At 38.4% G+C, this 18469-nt stretch overlaps 1 protein-coding gene across 1 annotated transcript; it reads left to right on the plus strand.

Annotated features, from left to right (window-relative positions):
• Positions 1-9565: 9565 nt before the first annotated feature.
• LOC139477112 (uncharacterized) lies at positions 9566-18165 on the plus strand. The gene is made up of 3 exons (XM_071259658.1): positions 9566-9857; positions 17443-17646; positions 17993-18165. The coding sequence occupies exons 1-3, from the start codon at positions 9566-9568 to the stop codon at positions 18163-18165; spliced, it is 669 nt and encodes a 222-aa protein (XP_071115759.1).
• Positions 18166-18469: the final 304 nt, after the last annotated feature.

Below are 18469 nucleotides of genomic sequence, written 5' to 3' on the forward strand. Positions count from 1 at the left end.
AACTAATTATAGAGGCATCACTCTTCTATGTGTGACTTACGAGTGCCAAAGTCCTCAACAACAGAATCAGCAGCTGGCTGGAGACTAATGATCTGCTTACACCTTAACAAAATGGTTTCCGCAAGGGGAGATCATGTCAGGATCACCTAGAAACTCTCACTAAAATAATATACAATAGAAAGATGTCAAAACTATCTACATAGGTAAGTTTTGTTAACATGCGTACAGCCTTTGATTTTATACAGTGAAGTATGTTGTGGCATAAACTACAACATCAATTTGGAGTTCAAGGATATAATTTGAGATCTATTCAATCTCTTTACCAGGATGTGCAATGTTCTGTCAAGGTGAATACTGACTGGTTTGATGTTACTGTTGGGGTCAAGCAAGGCTGTTGCTTGTCACCAACACTATTTTCCATATATATAAATGATCTAGCAGATGCTTTAAGTGAACTTCAGTGTGGAATAAACATTGACTCTTTCAACATTTCATTCCTTGTGTATGCGGAGGATACTGTCCTCATCGCACCTAATGAAGATAACTTACAAAAGCTACTCGATTGTTAATATCACTGATCTACCAAATGAAAGCTAGCAGTGAATAGAGACAAAACGAACATCATGCACTGTAGAACAGCATCAACGTCTAGATGTGATATTCAGTTGAAATGTGGACATGTCAATATCGATTATTGTACAGAATATAAATATCTAGGAATGTGGATCAAAGAACATTGTGACTACAGGAAAACAGTTAAAGAAATATGCGGCAAACAGAGCACTTGGAGTTTTTTTCAGTAAGTTCAACCATTTGGTAGGTTTAAGCCATGCAGTGTACACACAATTATTTGATAGTTGTGTGCAACCAGTTCTTAACTATAGTGCAAGTGTGTTGGGCATAAATGTGTACAAAGAAGTAAGTTATATTCAGAATAAAGCATCCAGATTCTTCTTGGGAGTGAGAAAGAATGCCTCTAATGTTGCCGTCAGAGGAGAGATGGGGTCGAGAAGCCAAGATACTAAAATTAAAATTGAAGTTCTTCGAAGTTTCCATAAAATCATCACCTCCTGTGAAACATCTGTGTGTGCCATAGTCCATAAATGGTCATTTAAAAGAAAATCTTCCTGGGATTATAGGGTGTGTGGATTTGGGAAAAAAATAGATATTCATGGAAATATGGACGTTTTAGATTTTTGTGTCAAGGTTAAACGTGCATCATTTCTCAAAACATGCCCTGAAGTGTTAGATACAAGAGACATACAAAAGTGATTCTCAGATATACTTAAGGACAAAGGTAATTGCTATGGAAATAAATTACGAACATATAGGAAATATAAAGAAACTATCCAAACTTCTCACTGTGTGAATATGTCTCTACCCAGACAACAAAGCAGTATATTAGCCTCATTACATTGTGGAAACTTTCCTCTTGCTATAGAAAGTGGCAGGTATACCAAGCCTGTTACTCCTTTGGTAAATAGACTTTGTCAACTAAGTCAGAAACAGTTAATAGAAGATGAAGTACACTTTGTTGTGGTGTGCAAATACTACAATGATTTAAGGAAATGTTTATTTGATACATGCAATAATCAGTTCAGTAGTTTCTGTGAACTGTCCACGTTAGATAAATATAAGCGGTTGATGAACACTGAATGTACCCAGTTGGAATTGGCGAGATGTATTCAGAAAATGTATCACAAAAGGCTGCAGGGTGTACAATAACTATTCAATATGAATTATATATGAAAAGTGAAATTGAGTGTGTGAGGTTATGGGTCATGGGTGTGTGTGGGGAGGGAATATGAACACGGTCAGAAGAAATGATATGGAGTATGTGTATATGCAGGAATTTGGGTATGGGAGTATTTGACTTTCAGTGATTATGTTTATGAGGTTTGGCGGGGCATTGTTTTTAATGGAACCTAATTACCTTATGATAGTTGGTTCTCTTTGTCTCAGCTCCATTGCCGTGACGCTGGAAAAGAGCCGCATATAATTAATGAGCGTAGGTTATATCATGGAAGATACACTTGAGGGAGAGGGTTCTACTAATTACCGTACCACAGGAAAAGACCTGTAGACGGGAGCGCGGGGTTGTGTATAAGTTCGCCGTTGCATAATGGCCGGCAGGAGAGATAAACATTGAGCTAAAGCACTTTTGTTTTCACAGGCTTGTTGAATGGTTTCCCAGCGCTACTGTCAATATATCTTCTACGTGATCCTTGATACATCATTTTGGCATTAACAATATATTATTTTCAACGTACATTAATAGTTTACTGGTCATTTGCTTTTGAGTATTTGTCAATTGTGTTTAGCTAAAAAGCAGTAATGGTAATATATGGTGACATGTAAAAATAAAACGTCTCACGTAAAACGTAGTAAGTACAATAGTAAATATAAATTTTCAAATCGCATAAAAAAACAAATAAAACAAGATACATATGTGATTCTAAAACCTGTGTTCCACATTCAGAGCCAGGCGGAAAACTGATTAAATAAAGGGAAGAAGCTTGCCCTTACACATATACATAGACTGAATTTGACTATATACATGTATGTAAATGTTAACATACTGTACCTATCTACACAAACTGTAAAAAAATGGGCGTAAGGTCACTGAGACGAAGGCTATAGATATCATACCTTATTCGATTTTTTAGATGATAAACTACATTATTTGATAAATTCTGTTATTGATATCTAAAAATCGATTTGCGGTATCAATAAATATTTCATGGTATAACAAAATCATATTTCTGATATAAATTCATTCTTTGGAACCCCAACTTGCGTTTATTCATCTCTCTGTCATTATCATCGTTAACATGTGTCTAGGTTTAAGTGCATATACTTATGCTATACATCGTACTGATTAAGGAATGACACATCATCGTAACATCTAATATATACATGTAGCACAACGGTAGTTTGATTCTGTAGCACAAAAAACATCATAGCTCGTTACAACAAAACATAGTTCTCTTGATATTCAATACTGGACATTTCGCTACACCCAACTTTTTGCTGTGTTTTTTTTGTGTAAAAGTTAACGAGAGGATGTTTGGCGGGGGGACTTGACGTATCTTTTCAGATGGTGTTACTCTGACATTACCCACTATTTATTGGAGGATACTGAAAATGAATATAGACTGTCATGTTGTCTGACTGTAGCTAGGCTTTGTTATCTTAACAATCACTGGGTGTGACCATGTGGACAGTTTCACATTAGGGGTTGTGATTTTTACAATTGCCCAAATGATACTGTGAGTATTGGAGCTGGCCTGACCCCATATCGCCTACACCCCGTTTCGCCTACGCCCTTATCAAAACAAATTTAGGGTTGACTGCACATCACATAAATGCTGTTATACCTTTAGAAAAGTGAACTTTTCCACTAACGAGGTCACTTCATATATTTCAACAACTAAAGAAAATAAATTCTTGCACTGATGATTTATACTTTAATAAGGTCATATATACAAAACAGAAAGTGGGGAGTGGGAAAATGGGACATATCCCTACAGGAAAAAATAAGACATTAGTAGTGGTGACATCCCTATCATAATTGTACTATCTTAAGCATAAATTTGGCGTACGAAAAGCGTAATATTTGCAATCACCTGGAATGACTCATGTTGGCAAAACTTAAAATGAATATGTTCGCAATCCACAAACAATCACTTCCTTAATGGCGAACATTTACCAACCCACGACAATCGTGTCAACTCGGTGTTCCCAGAAGATAACATCGCATCTAAATTCACTACTGTTCTACTGTCGGCTAGTCCCAATGGCTAGACTGTACGCTCGTGGAATGGGCCATGCCATAAAAGTCCAGCAACCGAACACTAATTAAGACGGGCCGACCTTGTGTTTATGGTCTGGTGAACACAGGTCAATGGCTCCTCATTAACTCAGGATTCACATCTCACTTTTTTCAACTGAAACCTGGTCCCGTGTTACATGCATGGCACACGCGTGTGCAACAAGTGACCCATGAGTGCTCAACGCGTGTTAGGGGAATGTATTCTAGGCAGTAGTGTACCTAGTGTGAGGGGCTACCACATGTGACGAATTTGACAAACTTACGTTAGGAACCAACCATACCAAGAAACCTCATGAGTTCCTTTTTGTTTTGTGGAACTGGGCATGTTTAAAAGGGCCTCCACCTTTCCTTGTATGGACGGTACCAGACCTTCGCCTGTGACATGACATATAGCTTGTACATGTGCCTGTGACAAATTCCCTTTTCACTAAATTTACAGTCAACTTGGCTTCAGTGAGTCACTCCATAGAATGATAGATGACATCGTCAACGTAGGCTTCGACACCCTCAAGATTGGATCTAATGTCATTGTCCTGCATGTATTGAACTTCCTTCTTCTGAGCTTCAAGCTCTATTAGATTCATCCGAGAGGGATGTTGTTTCAAACACCACACAATACATCATGACACACTAAATGTTTACGGCCATGAACAGGTGTGCAAATTCTTGAGTTAATTCTGACACTAAGTCTAGGTCAAGAGCCTTAACAAGGCAGTTAATACCTCTCTCTATTTCTGTCAGAATCCGATGATTTGCCCGGATTATGATTTCTTGTTTTGCTTGCATCATTACCATGCCCGTGGTTTCATCAAAGTAAAAAACTGTCGGAGGAAATGGATCAGATGGCTTCATCACTAATTTTCAGTGGTCCATTCAAATAGTTTCCACATATATTTACCTTTTACAACAAGTGGAATCTGTGAGGGCCTAATAATCTTTGCTGGTCGTTCTATTGTGGATATCTATTAACATTGTGGATTCGTCACATCTGGACATTCGGTGACGAACTACCATAAGTAGTTAGAGGTTATAAGTTGGAGTACCTATAGGATTTTTTACTGCTATGCTTGTTCTTTTAGGTGCCAACAATAAACACTAAACCCAAACAATGTGACAATATCAATTTATTGATAACTACCAACAATTCAAATCTATTTGAAATGGAGTACATGGCGTCATCACTAATTCAAAATCTTGGCTCGTCATTCTCTTGCATTGACGACATGTATATATTTGCAGTTTGCGAGTCAGTGTACATAAGAAACCTCCTGTGAAGTTGACAAGTTTAGATTGGAGCCATTTTTGCATTGGAGTCTATAAGTCATAAACTGTGAGTCAAATATGTCACATGTGGAGCTGTTTGGAACAAAACTTAAGAAAAGTGATCACATGAACTGCAGTATCAAAAAGAATATAATCGTTTGAGAAGCACATATGCTATCTTCAAATCTATTTAATTCAGATGGAAATACATTTTAATGTGACGTTGTCAGTGAACACCATCAAGATTAACAGATAACAAAGATCATTTTAACAGCTCTAGAATATGTAAATAAACAATTTAGATATTTTAGAAATAAACAGTTTGTAACATTTTGAGACTCACAATTTGTCATTATGATCATTGGTTACACAATATCTGCAGCAAAGGCAGCACTCGACAAATCTGTGGAACCACTTTGTTTTTCATACAGTGATTGTACACCTATGATCAGATTGTTTACCAGAGATCTAATGCAAAAGAAGTATGTATAATGCTTTTCTGCTGAAAGCCGAAATCAATACTTGCTCGACTGTGTTCAAAGCATGTATGATGTAAATGTATGATTAGACACTGAGATGGATATGGCAGTATCATTGCAGGGGGTTGAGGCAGTGTAAAGCTGTCATCGCTAGTTTGGTGTCATCTCAACAGCAATCTATAGACCGAAGTTTATGTTGTCCTTGTTTTTATAGTCTGGTATTTTTAATTTTCACTAAGTATGTTTAAAGTAGAACATGAGATGTATTGCTAGCTATTGCATTGTGATGACAGAACAGGTCATTAATAAAATTGTCTAACACGGTAAAAGCACGAAATCGATGAAATGTTACTGATGTGAATCGCCACTTTTCCCATACACGTTTCAGTTTCGAATCCTTGGAAAATATTGAAAATAATCCAAGCATGACGGAAACAAAGATCTGAAACGTGACTTGAAGCTAGTTCCATATAAATAACTAATAAGTGTTTGTGAGTGTATTGGAATTTACTAAAGTTTCCTTCTAGAACCCCTTTTTTGCGAGAAACCTTTGTTCCATGAAGAAGGTTGTACCTCATTATAGAGTTTACGGAAAGCCAATCACTGTTTTTATTGATTGGCTCATTGTAGGAAAATAATTGAAGCTTCATGCGTGTATGATTTACTATTCACTGTACATGCTTACTTAAAGTTTATCCTCTTTGTAAAATGAGTAGTGGTTGTGGCATATCCTGCAACAGAACCATCTATAACCCGCTAAAGTTATCGATTCTTCTGTTTGTGTGAAAGTACGTATACCATATACCAGCCAGTGAATATGCCTTTTATCAAGTGAGAAGCTTAGTTTAATGTTGGAGTAAAGTCCCTAGGGATGTGGCGACAGTTGAGTGGAAGCTACTTGTGCATTTCTGCACGATCTCGCGATTGGCCCGTACACATGATCAATAGTTATGTCCGAGCCTTAGCGGGTTAAAACAAGGATGTTTACGCGATCATGACAAAATATACATTTGCATTGTACATGTATATAATACTTCAAATATTTCGTAATTTTGATTCCGTCAGCATTTAAAATAGGTTGATGGCAAATCTGACAGCGTGGACGTGTATTTCTCTGGATACAAATGTAGCATAACGATCTGAACCCTTTCCATCTTATGATCCAGGAACTAAGTTCCCAGAGGCAAGGCTGGACCCAGGGCGAATCCTATAGGCATGAATGTATTATTCTCTTCATAACATGTATACAATTTATCTGTTTATTATAGGGTGGGGATAATATCGGTTTGCATATGATGGTCAAGGTTCTAAAACCTTTTGGAGTGCAGTACAGATGAACAGAAGGGCCAGTCCTGGTAGCATATGTGCATTTCTATCATTATACTCCCGTGAAGAGCAACCTCTCCGTGATGAGTGCTGGGTAACGCTAATAGCTCTTCCCCTGTGTGGTCCCGGGGTAAAATGTGTGCTCGCACCCCATTGTTTGCCGTGGGTTGCGTCTCTGTGTCGACAGAGAAAGGTAGTCTGGTGGTTGAGGGCGCCGGAGCTGGCAGTTGTGTTCCTTAGCCCAACACACCACTTTGGCCCTAACTTTGCCTAGACGGGTGGTATGATGGGCCCGATTCTATCAATCGGCTGGTCATGCCAAGCCCTGAGCACTTTACTTTTCTTGCACTTAATAATTGGCTTGGAAGTCTGTTCATGACAGAACTGTTTGAATTTTTATATCATTTTGTTTTTACATTACTTGATGTATACGAAATTTGCCTAGATGCCAGTGCCAGAAGGTGGCTCATCGGCCAATCAAGTGGATTAATTGATCGTTTGATTAGTACTTCTGCCTGAGAATACCCTCCTGGTATCCCTGGTACCGTCTGTTGGAGATCCACAGATGTGTGGCATCGTCCACATAGACACTACATGGTGGGTGGAGTGCTATTGGAGTCTATAAGTCATAACCTGTGAGTCAAGTAGTCGAAGGTGGACCTGTTTTTGACAAAGGTCCAGAAAACATCAACTACAGTATCAATAACAACATACTCGGTTAAAAAGCACACGGTCACTGAACAGTTGTATTAAGTCTATTCTAACAGCTCTAGAATATATAAGTAAACTTTATGGATATAAACAGATTGTAGTATGTCTCACAATATGTCAACATTCACTTTTACTTAAGACTCACTTTAAACATTTGTTATGATTTATACAGTTGATTCATAAATTATCATCACGAGTTTTACAAAATAAATCAACAGTCTAAAATCTGGTGGAGTAAATTTAATGAAAACCGAAATCATGACTTGCTTGACATCTTGGATTTTGATCGCAAAGGGTAAGTACTTCAAGGCACCATCTCTTAAGGATATTTTAAATTACTTTACATATTTGTTTTGATTTCAACAGTTTATCTCTAAACAATAACACACCTTTTACAAAATAAATCAACGCTTCAAATCCCGATGGAGTAAATGAATCATTAGGCACTGACATTCATATGGCGGTATCCATGCAGGTGGTTGAAGCAGTCTAAAGTTATCATCGCTAGTTTGGTGTCGACACAACAGAGATCTATAACCCGAAGTTTACATTGTCCTTGTTTAATAGTCTGGTTTGTTTTAATATTCTCAAAGTATTCATAAAAGTAGAATCCGCGATATGTTGTTACCTGTTGCATTGTGATGACAGAACAGGTCTTTGTATAATATAATTGTATATAATCACGAAATCGAAGACGTGTTACTGATGTGGCTTTGAATGGTAACTCCCCACGTTTACCCTGGTTGTTATGAAAATCATGGGCTACAGGGGATCCTCCATACACTTATCAGTATCGAATGCTAGGAAACTGTTGGATTAAACTAAGTGTGACAGTAACAAAGATCTCAAACGGGACTTGAAGCTAATTCCAAATACAATAAATATCTGATGAGTGTCAGAGAGTGTATTTACTCAAGTTTCCTTCTGTGTTGGTCATATGCACCTCTTTTTTGTCAGATAACTTTTATTCCGATTTACCTACATTAGATCATGGCGTGTTTACTGAAGAATGTTTGCCCTGAACACAATGAGTCAAGACTTGATGTATGATGATGATTAGTCAGTGCATCGGTTTTTCATAGTAAGAGATTTTTCTAAAGGTTTCGTCTCCCGCGTACTTATTGCTAATATGAGAGCCTTCTTGCTTCAAAGTTATATTAAGGCGTGGGTTTAATCAGAAGCTGATATTAAAGCATAGGCACCTATGTGCAAGAGCCGTCATATTGATGGAATATTGCTGAATGCAGCGTTAAACAACAAACCAAATCTTTGTGCGAGTAGTCATTGTTCAAATAAGAAGCTCCCTTATGATTTTATTGAAAGCCAATCATTGGATTTATCGACTGACTTGCTGTAGGTTGTGAAAGAAAAGTGGAGGATAATTGATGAAGCATCAGGTTTGTATTGACCATTCACTGCTCTATTTCTCTGATGGTGTAACGTAATCATAAAATGAGTGGTGGTTGATGCATATCCTGCAGCACAAACCATCCAGAACCCGTTTTGATTATCGATTTTCTATCTGGACGTGTTTGCAAGAATATAATTGTAATAATTTTATTTAAGCTGTCTTTTCATATCTGTCTTCGCAATTACACTTGTATGAAAGTAAGTATTCCATATACAAGCCAATGAATATGTCCGAACCTTAGCAGGTTAAAAGAATACTTCTCAAGGTGTCATATATCAAGTGTGTCTCTTACATCAAGTCGAATCAGCTTAATGTGGAAGGGAAGCCTAAAGACTTGCGATAACAATGTGTATGCCACTCATGCATACACGCACGATCCCGTGATTGGCCTATAGAGCTAATCAATACTCATGAGGGAAGGGCGTGTACTATAAGAATGTATGTTGCAGCGCTAGGAAGTAGTGTTTGAGGGAAACCGTCACTGGCCACACAAAGATAGGTAACTCAGTTATTATTGATTCTTACTGAAGTAGAGGACAAAGAATGATTCTGCAGATACTTCTATTCCTCTTCTTTCAAGCGGTGTTCTCAAAGAACTCTGTGCTTTCCAGACATGTGTATGCAAGACACATCCCTCTGGACAACCATAGAGCGAGTGAGACACCAACCAGCATCAACAGAGTGGAGACTATGCCTGACTGTACGACCATCTGTGCAAGGGATGAGGCCTGTGTTGCTGTAATGCTTCATGATTATCTGTGCTCCATGTACAGATCATCCCTGTCTCCCTCGAGTGTTTCCCGTCCGGGCGCCAGAAGTTTCATCAAGCAAGGAGGTTAGAAATAATAGACTTAATTTTATGTTTGGTGATGTGTGTGAATTGTTTGGTGACCTGAATGTCAAGTAATCTTTTGTCATTGCGAGTGGTTTGCCATCCGATTGTCAGGTTGTCCGTCGATCCATGGTCAACTTTCATTGCAAGGCCTATTGAGATGAAAGTTTGCTTGAGTGACGTCAACTATTTAAAATAGTCAAAGTGGTAGCGGTAATTATTGTGGCCAAACTCTAGACTTCATTTTAGCCAATGTTGTGTGAATTCTGATAAGAATACTTCAAATTCGTTAAGGGCGTCATCGTTTGGACTCACTATAATTGTCACAAACAATCTTTTATCTTTTCCTAGAATCTGTTGCACACTCCAAAAAATCAGCTCACTGTACATGTTTGCCATAATAATCAGGTTATATCGTCATATAAACATGCACAAAAGTTAAGCGCCACCCACCATATTTGTGACCTGTTACTTTTGGCACTTAATGATGACTATAATAACGAGATGTACGATTATTATAAGCCGTATATGTAAACCTCATGTGATGCAAAAGTTGTCATAAAGCAAGCTTATCTTTTGTTCCAAAAGAATATGTGCATAAAGGAATTTTACCAAAGACCAGAAATTGAAGGATTAGAAAACATTGAAAAGCTTTTTTTGGTCATGTAACTGTCATGATATCAGCTGACCATATCAGGTGTCACATAGACGCTCTAGGGAGTGCAGAGTCTATTGCAAGACAGAAACGTCAGTAACGTGTGTATGATCCACGGACATTGACCACAGCTTCAATCCTACGCCTCATACTCATTACTAGTCGTTGAATACTTAGACTCTGAGGCAAACGGATCCATTCTTCATGAAGTGCAGCTTCAAGTCCAGCGATATTTTGAATTGGGGGATCACCATGTCTGATATTTCGGCCAAGAATGTCCCAGAGATGGTCAATCGGATTAAGATACGGACTACAGGACGGCCAAGGAAGAGTGGCAATAGCTTATTGACGCAAATAAGCCAAAACTGACCGAGATCTGTGTGGTCTAGCATTGTCGTTCATGTAAACAGGTCTTGTCAATCAATCAATCTTTATTGTATGAAAGGCCATTGGCCCATATACACATACAGATAAACAATATTATTTACAGCTGTACAGCGCATTTTATAATTATTTGATAACTAATATGATGCTTGACATATAATAAAGGTATTGTAATAACATTGGTAATAACCACAGTGGCAGCAGTAGTAGTAAAAAATACAAAAGGAATACAAAAGGAATGGAATGGAAATATGAAGTTTTACGTCGCAACGGCTTTCAGCCATAGCGCGACATTCAATAGAAAAGGATCTATCAGGAGGATCTATCAGAAATATACTCATCATGTCAGGACAATTTGACAATTTAAATGTATATGCATTTCTAGTAGAAACAAACAGACAAAAATGAAATGTAGATACTCCTGATCTAGATGCGAAAGTTTCAAAACAACTTATTATTTCTGGACATATCGGATTTACTAAGTAGTTTACTACGCACTCGTAGACTTTGATAGATGTATTGTAATATCTTAGTTAATTTTTTACTAGAGATACCATTAAAAGATAATATTTTGTTCATGGAATAGTGGTTCTTAGTTATATCAGGCATATATTTCAATCTTAGGTTGTCGTAAATTGGACATATAAACAAAAAGTGTAATTCGTTTTCAATATGGTTTTCGCAGAATGGACAAAAACGCATATCCTTAGGAATAGAGGAGAAGCGAACCCTGTTGCACATCAAATCATTTAACCCTAGCCTAAGTTTAATAAATGTGTCTCTAATTTTTCTCTCTGTTATAGTCTGCAGGTAAACCTCTGGTGTTAGACAATATTTAAAGGTTTTATAAACGTCGTAGCGTGTACTGTTATCTAGTGACGACCTCCAATTTTGAGTAAACATATCAATTGCTACCTGCTTAAAAGAGCTAAGAAAATACATTTTGTCTCCAACGCTTTGATTAAGCCAAACATATCCAAATCCGTGAGAGAAGAGTAAATGCTTAATGTTTGATGCCCAGGTTACGTAACCAACATTATCACGATAGACAAGCATTTCGTAGCATTTTTTGGGGATTCGTTCCCGCGACATCTCTGTTATTTTTAGCCAGTATCTGAGTAAACGTAAATATGAACAAATATATAACGGGTATCTGTCACATTCGCCATAGACCATATGATTTGGAGCCGATTTAGAAACATTTAGAAATCTTTTACATGCAGTTAAGTGTACCTTTTCAATATTGTAATAGGTTTCAAAACCCCAGACCTCTGATCCATATAATAAGATTGGTTGAACTTGAGCATCAAACATTTTGAAGAAGATAGTAGGTGAGATAACACGCAATTTATCTAGAACGACAAATAGATTTATTAGGGCCTTTTTTGCTCGTAGCGCGAGATCGTTAACGAGATGTTTAAGATTAAGGTTAAACGGTAAAACAACACCGAGGTATTTATACATGTTTGTAACATTTATAGGTTGGTTATTAAAGAACCATTTATCTCTAGATGCAAGAGGACCTCCCCTCCTAAACACGATAATATTAGTTTTTTCCAAGTTAACAGATAGCTTCCATGTCACAGTGTAACTGTATAATATATCAATTTGTTTCTGAAGTCCGATAATAGAGTCAGAGATTAGAATCACGTCATCGGCAAAAAGTAATATAAGTAATTCATAAAGGTCAGGGTATAATTGCACTCCGTGTTTACCGTTTTGTTGAACATCAAAGGAAAGCTCATTAATGAAGAATGAAAATAGGAGAGGACTCAAGATACAACCTTGTTTAACTCCAATGGGGCAGTCAAAATAATCGGTGACTCCACTATTATGTCGTATACAAGATTTTACATTTTCAATACATTGATTTTAAAATGGTAAACATTTTCCCACCAACACCAGCTGCCCTAAGACAATCCCAAAGTTTACATCGGTCAACAGTGTCGAAAGCTTTTTTAAAATCTACAAAGGCAATATAAAGTTTTCGTTTTCGGCATCCGAGATATCTCTGAACAATAGCATAAAGTGAGAAAATATTATCAGCTGGTGAATATGATTTTCTAAAGCCAGCTTGAGTTGGTGGGATTTTGTCAAAAACATTAGCCCAGGTAGAAAGACGACTGTTTAGAATTATAGCAAACAGTTTACCTAAGATGCTTGTTAGAGAAATTGCTCTATAGTTATCGGGGTTAGTCACGTCTCCCTTTTTGAATACAGGCACAATGACAGATCGAGACCATGCATTTGGGAATATACCCTTTCTGAATATTTCGTTAAAACATTTGTGCAAAAAGGGAGTAATGATATGTTTTGAACTTTTTAACATTTCAGCTAGGACATCATCGGGGCCTGGAGATTTACCTGATTTAAGTGTATTAATGGCATCGTGTATTTCAGCGACTTCAATTTCCGATTCTAAAATATCTTGCTCAACATCAGATAAATTTACATCATTAGCAACATCATGGATGTTATCGTCGAAAATATGGTTATTTCCAAAAACCTGTTTGAAATGGAGAAGCCATTCAGGACCTGTAATATTATTACGTGCAATGACTGGATTACGTAGAGATTTTATCTCTTTCCAAAAAAGCTTTGAGTTGTTTAATGAGTTGGTTAATTTATTCAATTTCAGATGTCTTAAAGAGTTAAGGTGTTGTCTGCATTCTGTTTTATATTTGTTTCTCAGTTTACAATAACTTCTTCTATTTAGTTCTGATCTATTTCGACGAAACTCGCGAAGTGCTCTTCTGGCTGATCTCTTGTGTTCTTTACATTTACCGTTTAAACTAAACAGCTTTTTAGGAACTAAATTTGAACACGAGCCTCGTTTCATACATTTGCCAGACTCCAAAAGAATGTTTATAAAGAGATCGACCGCATCATGCATATTACTCCTCAATGTCTGAAACAGAGTGTCAGACACCTCATCAAAATTATTGCTTAGACATCGTAAGAAGTCAGGTTTTTTAGATTCATTCCATCTAAAGCTGTCAGAAAATATATCCTCTGATAATGGTTCCGATACAGGATTATACAATGCACACTGTAGTTCTAGAGGAAAGTGGTCGGAGTCTGTGCTCTCCCCAACAGTTAGGCAATCAACAAATCTGAAGAATTCAGCTGACGCTATAAAATAGTCAACAGTGCTACTGCCATTACTACTTACATATGTTTGTTCACCACTTCTGTCGCCATGCACTCTGCCATTCATGATATACAGGTTATAAACATAACATAAATTAAGAAGAAAGCGACCAAATTTGTTAACCACATCATCAAGTGACGATCGTTTACTAATGTCACAAGGATTGTCTTCAGGAAATACATCTGGATCACCGTGATTTAATTCAGGTTCTGGAGGGTTATTCTCAGTACCTGTTCGAGAATTGAAATCCCCAAACAGTAATATCAAGAAATCAGATAGGTACTCTGATAGGTCGAGAAGAAAGTTATCAATTTTATCAAATAAGCAAGTATTTGGATTTTTCACGTAATACGTTGAGTTTTCAGGGGGAATATATAAACAGAATATCAGAATATCTTTTGGTAAACCGAAGGGAGTTTTCTTAATTTCTATGGTCAAAAGATTGTCAATATCATTTCGACGTAACACGCAAAACTGTTGAAATTCATACCTGACAGCAAAGCAAACTCCACCACTATTCCTGCCATGACCTGACAATTTCACCGACGGAGAGTAAAATATTTTATATCCAGGCAGCCAGTCATAGTCTACGTTGTCCAAAAAGGTTTCCGATAGACAAAGAAAGTCAAAGGTTTGTAGATATGAAATAAAGTCATTATTTGCGAGTTTACTGGATAGACCATTCACATTCCAGCAAAGAAATCGGCACGGAGTGTTATCAATTTCATGAGTTAAGTTGATACCGGTGCGTCGTTCATTTGGCTCCTGTGAACAATTGACCGGGGCCGGGCCGAGTCCTCAAGTAGTTTTGTTCCTGGCACCTGATCTTGTCTTTCGACGAGAATCAATTGGATCTGTCGCAGTCCTTTCAAATATAGGTTCCGTAATCAGCCGGCCATTCTTGAAGTAACCGCGCATCCCTGTGTCTTTGAGATCTTTCAACTGTTGTCGTTGGCGTCTGGTCAAATCGCTTGACACTCCATACCCAGCGTCCTTCAGGGTGGCTCTCGCCCTCAGTATCTCAAGTTTGTCGTCACTCTCACGTAGTTTGGCAATCACGGGGCGTGGTTTGTTGGTGGTTTGCTGTGTCTTACCGAGATGTGCTCTCACAAGATCGCCGGACGTCCAAGATTTATGTGTAACACTCTGCGTAAGAATGTGTAGGACCTTCTGTTTACACTCAACGTTTGAGTCCTCGCCTTCTGGTATGCCATAAATAATCACATTGTCTCTGCGACTGTGAGACTCAAGTTTATCCACTTCGGTGTCCAACGAGTTGATTTTGTCCTCAATGCTATCTAGTTTGTCGGCTACCGCATCCACATCAGCGTACATAACATCGTGGTTCTGTTTCATTTCATCGACGGATGATTTCAGATCAGAGAACTTTGTGTCAAGCAGGTTACATTTGTTGTTAACAGATTTAATTTCATCTCTCAAAGATCTAATTTCAAGCGACAGGTCTTGTTTTACGCTTAAAATGGTGTCTTTTAAATCTTGCATAGTCGGCGGGCCTGGGTTCAACTCAATGTCACCTGATAGAATGAGTAGACGGGGTATAGCTTGGCTGAACACCGGTCCATTTGTTTGTAAACACGGCCTGTCAATGAGCGTGACGCTGTCCGTGTTCCTCGTGCAAATGCAATTGACATCATTTAAACACAGTTGGTGTTCTTTGGGGATAAATCTATCAAAGTTAGTATAATTCAGTGTATCAATCAATAACATTGATGATGACAAGTGGAGAGTAAATATCACGAAGCACATAATCATTCTGTAGTGTACATCTGTCCCTCGGGTGAACGGTGTGTAGACCCCATGGTCGCCATAATCTAGCTGAATCTGCCGTGTCCCTCCACGATGTTTAAACAGTCCAATGCGAGCTCTGTATATGTCAATTGACACCATCGCTAGTGTTGAACTCTCGTGGAGATAGTTATGATATCACACGTTCCAAAATATCAGAGTTCGGGGTGTATTTACCTTGTTAGATGGTCAAATTGCTGGAGAGCTACACGCAGGTGACTTTACACTGTCAGCCATCTTATGTTGCACAGGATGTTGCACACTTATGTTGTCTGAAGAGGATGGTCGTCAAAATGAGGGACTACCACTGGACGAAGAACGGCATCTTAGTATAGTTGGCCATTCAGGTTTCCACGAATTGTCACCAGCGGAAGTTTGCAGATGAAGGAAACACAACCCCATTTCATGACAGACGCCCCGCCAAATGCTAAGGTCTTCTGGATGTTCCTTGGTGCAAAACGAGTGTTACGTTGCCTCCAAACATGTATTCGACCATCAACAGTTTGTAGCAGCATTCGACACTCTTCAGACCAATTGATCCTTCTCCAGTTGGCCAAGTTCCATCGACTACGGGCACGACACCATATCAGACGATCCCGCATGTGCCTTTCAGTAAGTTGAGGACGTTTTACTGGTCTTCTGGCATTATAACAAGCCGCTCTGAGGCGACGCCTTACGGTCATCGTCGAGAGTCTCTGATGGGTAATCCACTGCAGTCTTAAATCTGTTGAAGTGGCAAATGGATTTTGTCTGACTATCCTGAAAAGACGTCTATCCTCTCTGTTAGAGGTCTTTCATGCCAGTCATTGACATCATTGGTTTGACCATGTTTGAGAATCAAACGAGTGATAACACTGTGATGACGACCCATTTGTCTTGCAATGGCCCTGCATGACATGACAGCATTTTTCATTCCTAACACTTGTCATCTTTCAACGTTCGTTAACTTTCTCCTCACCATGGCTGATTTTCAACCTCTGTTGGAAGGGGAATCTCACACAGGAGCAAAATGCAACCACGTGTCTGGAACTTGAGCTTCACTATCTATAGGGGAACTGCAGCAACACGCTTTCCTTGTGGTATCTGGACAAATTTGGGTTCATGAAACTATGGAAACCTTATTCAGTCATACATCATCATATTCCGTATTTCTGATTCCCACACATGAAATCAAGATAATATGAATATGGTGGCGCTTAACTTTTGTGCATGTGTATATTTGTATATTTGTACACAATCCATGTCAACTACTGAATCAGACTGTACTATTGGCGTGTGTCTATTACCCCATCGTTCAAGGCAAAGGCTGATACAGAAATAATGTAACCGTTACAGGATAAATACCATGTATTTGTCCTATGGCTGAACAATAATCGGGATAACTTTTTGGTATAATGTATCACTATCGTCGAGCTTTATATGTAACCCAAAACAAGGACAAAAGTATGTATTACAATGGTAACATTGTATCTGACAGCAAGGTACTGTGGATGATCAACTGCTTCATTTTAAATGTGGCTACAATTGTAACAAAGTTGCTCATTCGTACTATCTAGTCATAAGTTATGATCTAGCTCTGTCTGTATCTTCAGCTCTGCCACACCCAGACCCGTGCCCCGTGTCTCAAGGCTACACGTCAGTCCTGTCCCCACGCCTGTGTTTCAAGCTTTACATGAGCAAGATGAATTGGACTGCCAGTCAGGACCGATGTGAGAGTGAAGGTGGCCGCCTGATCATCCTCAACACAGACGAGAAACACGCCTACATTCTGGCTCAAGTGCCACGTTCCCTACCTCGTAAATACTTCATATCAGTTTAATAGGCGATTGCAAGTTACATATTTTGGTAGAAACATTTAACTCGTTTTGGTTTTCATAAAAAAAAAGGTTTCGTCATCCTTCTTAACCTATCCAGTGTCTCAGCCAATCTCATCGTGAACCCCCACAGCCTCATGCACGTACACAAACTGTTCATCTTTTGTAAACAATTTTAATATTCAAGAGAATCAAAATGAGAAACCTTCCGTTCATGTTTGTCAACGCCACTTATCATATTACCATGTGACATTAGGGTATTTCAGATACGAAATGGTTGTTTCGTTAATCTGATTCAAGATGTGTTAATGGTCCGCCTTTTTTGCAGTGTATATTGGTCTGAAATCTGATGGCCGCTCCAAACTCTGGACTGACGGCTCAACATACATCCCCGGACAAATTGGAACTTTCATTGGGGATTGTGTATTCATATATTTCTCTGTAATTCAGGGCCATCATTGCTATTGGGAACGCGAGTCCCTGTGTGAAATACCTGTGTAAAACACATACGCAGGGTCCGGTCCCTGTGTGCAATACCTGTGTAAAGCACATATGTAAGGTCCTCCACCAGCATCTCCTCCAAGTAAAATAACTATAACTGGTAACTATTTATTGTCGACGTTCAAGGCAATGTGTACATACTATCATGTCACACTTCACTCTGTATCCCATGGTTTTAGTTAAAGGGTAACTCGGTTTCAGCCTATTAGTCTCATTATTATTTCATTTAAACCTACGTTTTTAAATCGCAGTGTGCGACCATTCTTGGAGTGAATTACAACCCTACATTCGGTTACAATGACAT

Source organism: Haliotis cracherodii, unplaced genomic scaffold (genome assembly GCF_022045235.1).
Source record: "Haliotis cracherodii isolate W230 unplaced genomic scaffold, xgHalCrac1.p SCAF_31, whole genome shotgun sequence".
In the NCBI taxonomy this organism is placed as follows: domain Eukaryota; kingdom Metazoa; phylum Mollusca; class Gastropoda; order Lepetellida; family Haliotidae; genus Haliotis; species Haliotis cracherodii.

What these genes read in the sequence shown, in the direction of transcription:
- LOC139477112 (XM_071259658.1), top strand. Translation starts at nt 9,566, where the DNA reads ATGATTCTGCAGATACTTCTATTCCTCTTCTTTCAAGCGGTGTTCTCA. An exon ending in AAGTTTCATCAAGCAAGGAG is followed by an intron (nt 9,858 to 17,442) that starts GTTAGAAATAAT and finishes CTGTATCTTCAG; the next exon opens with CTCTGCCACACCCAGACCCG. An exon ending in AGTGCCACGTTCCCTACCTC is followed by an intron (nt 17,647 to 17,992) that starts GTAAATACTTCA and finishes CCTTTTTTGCAG; the next exon opens with TGTATATTGGTCTGAAATCT.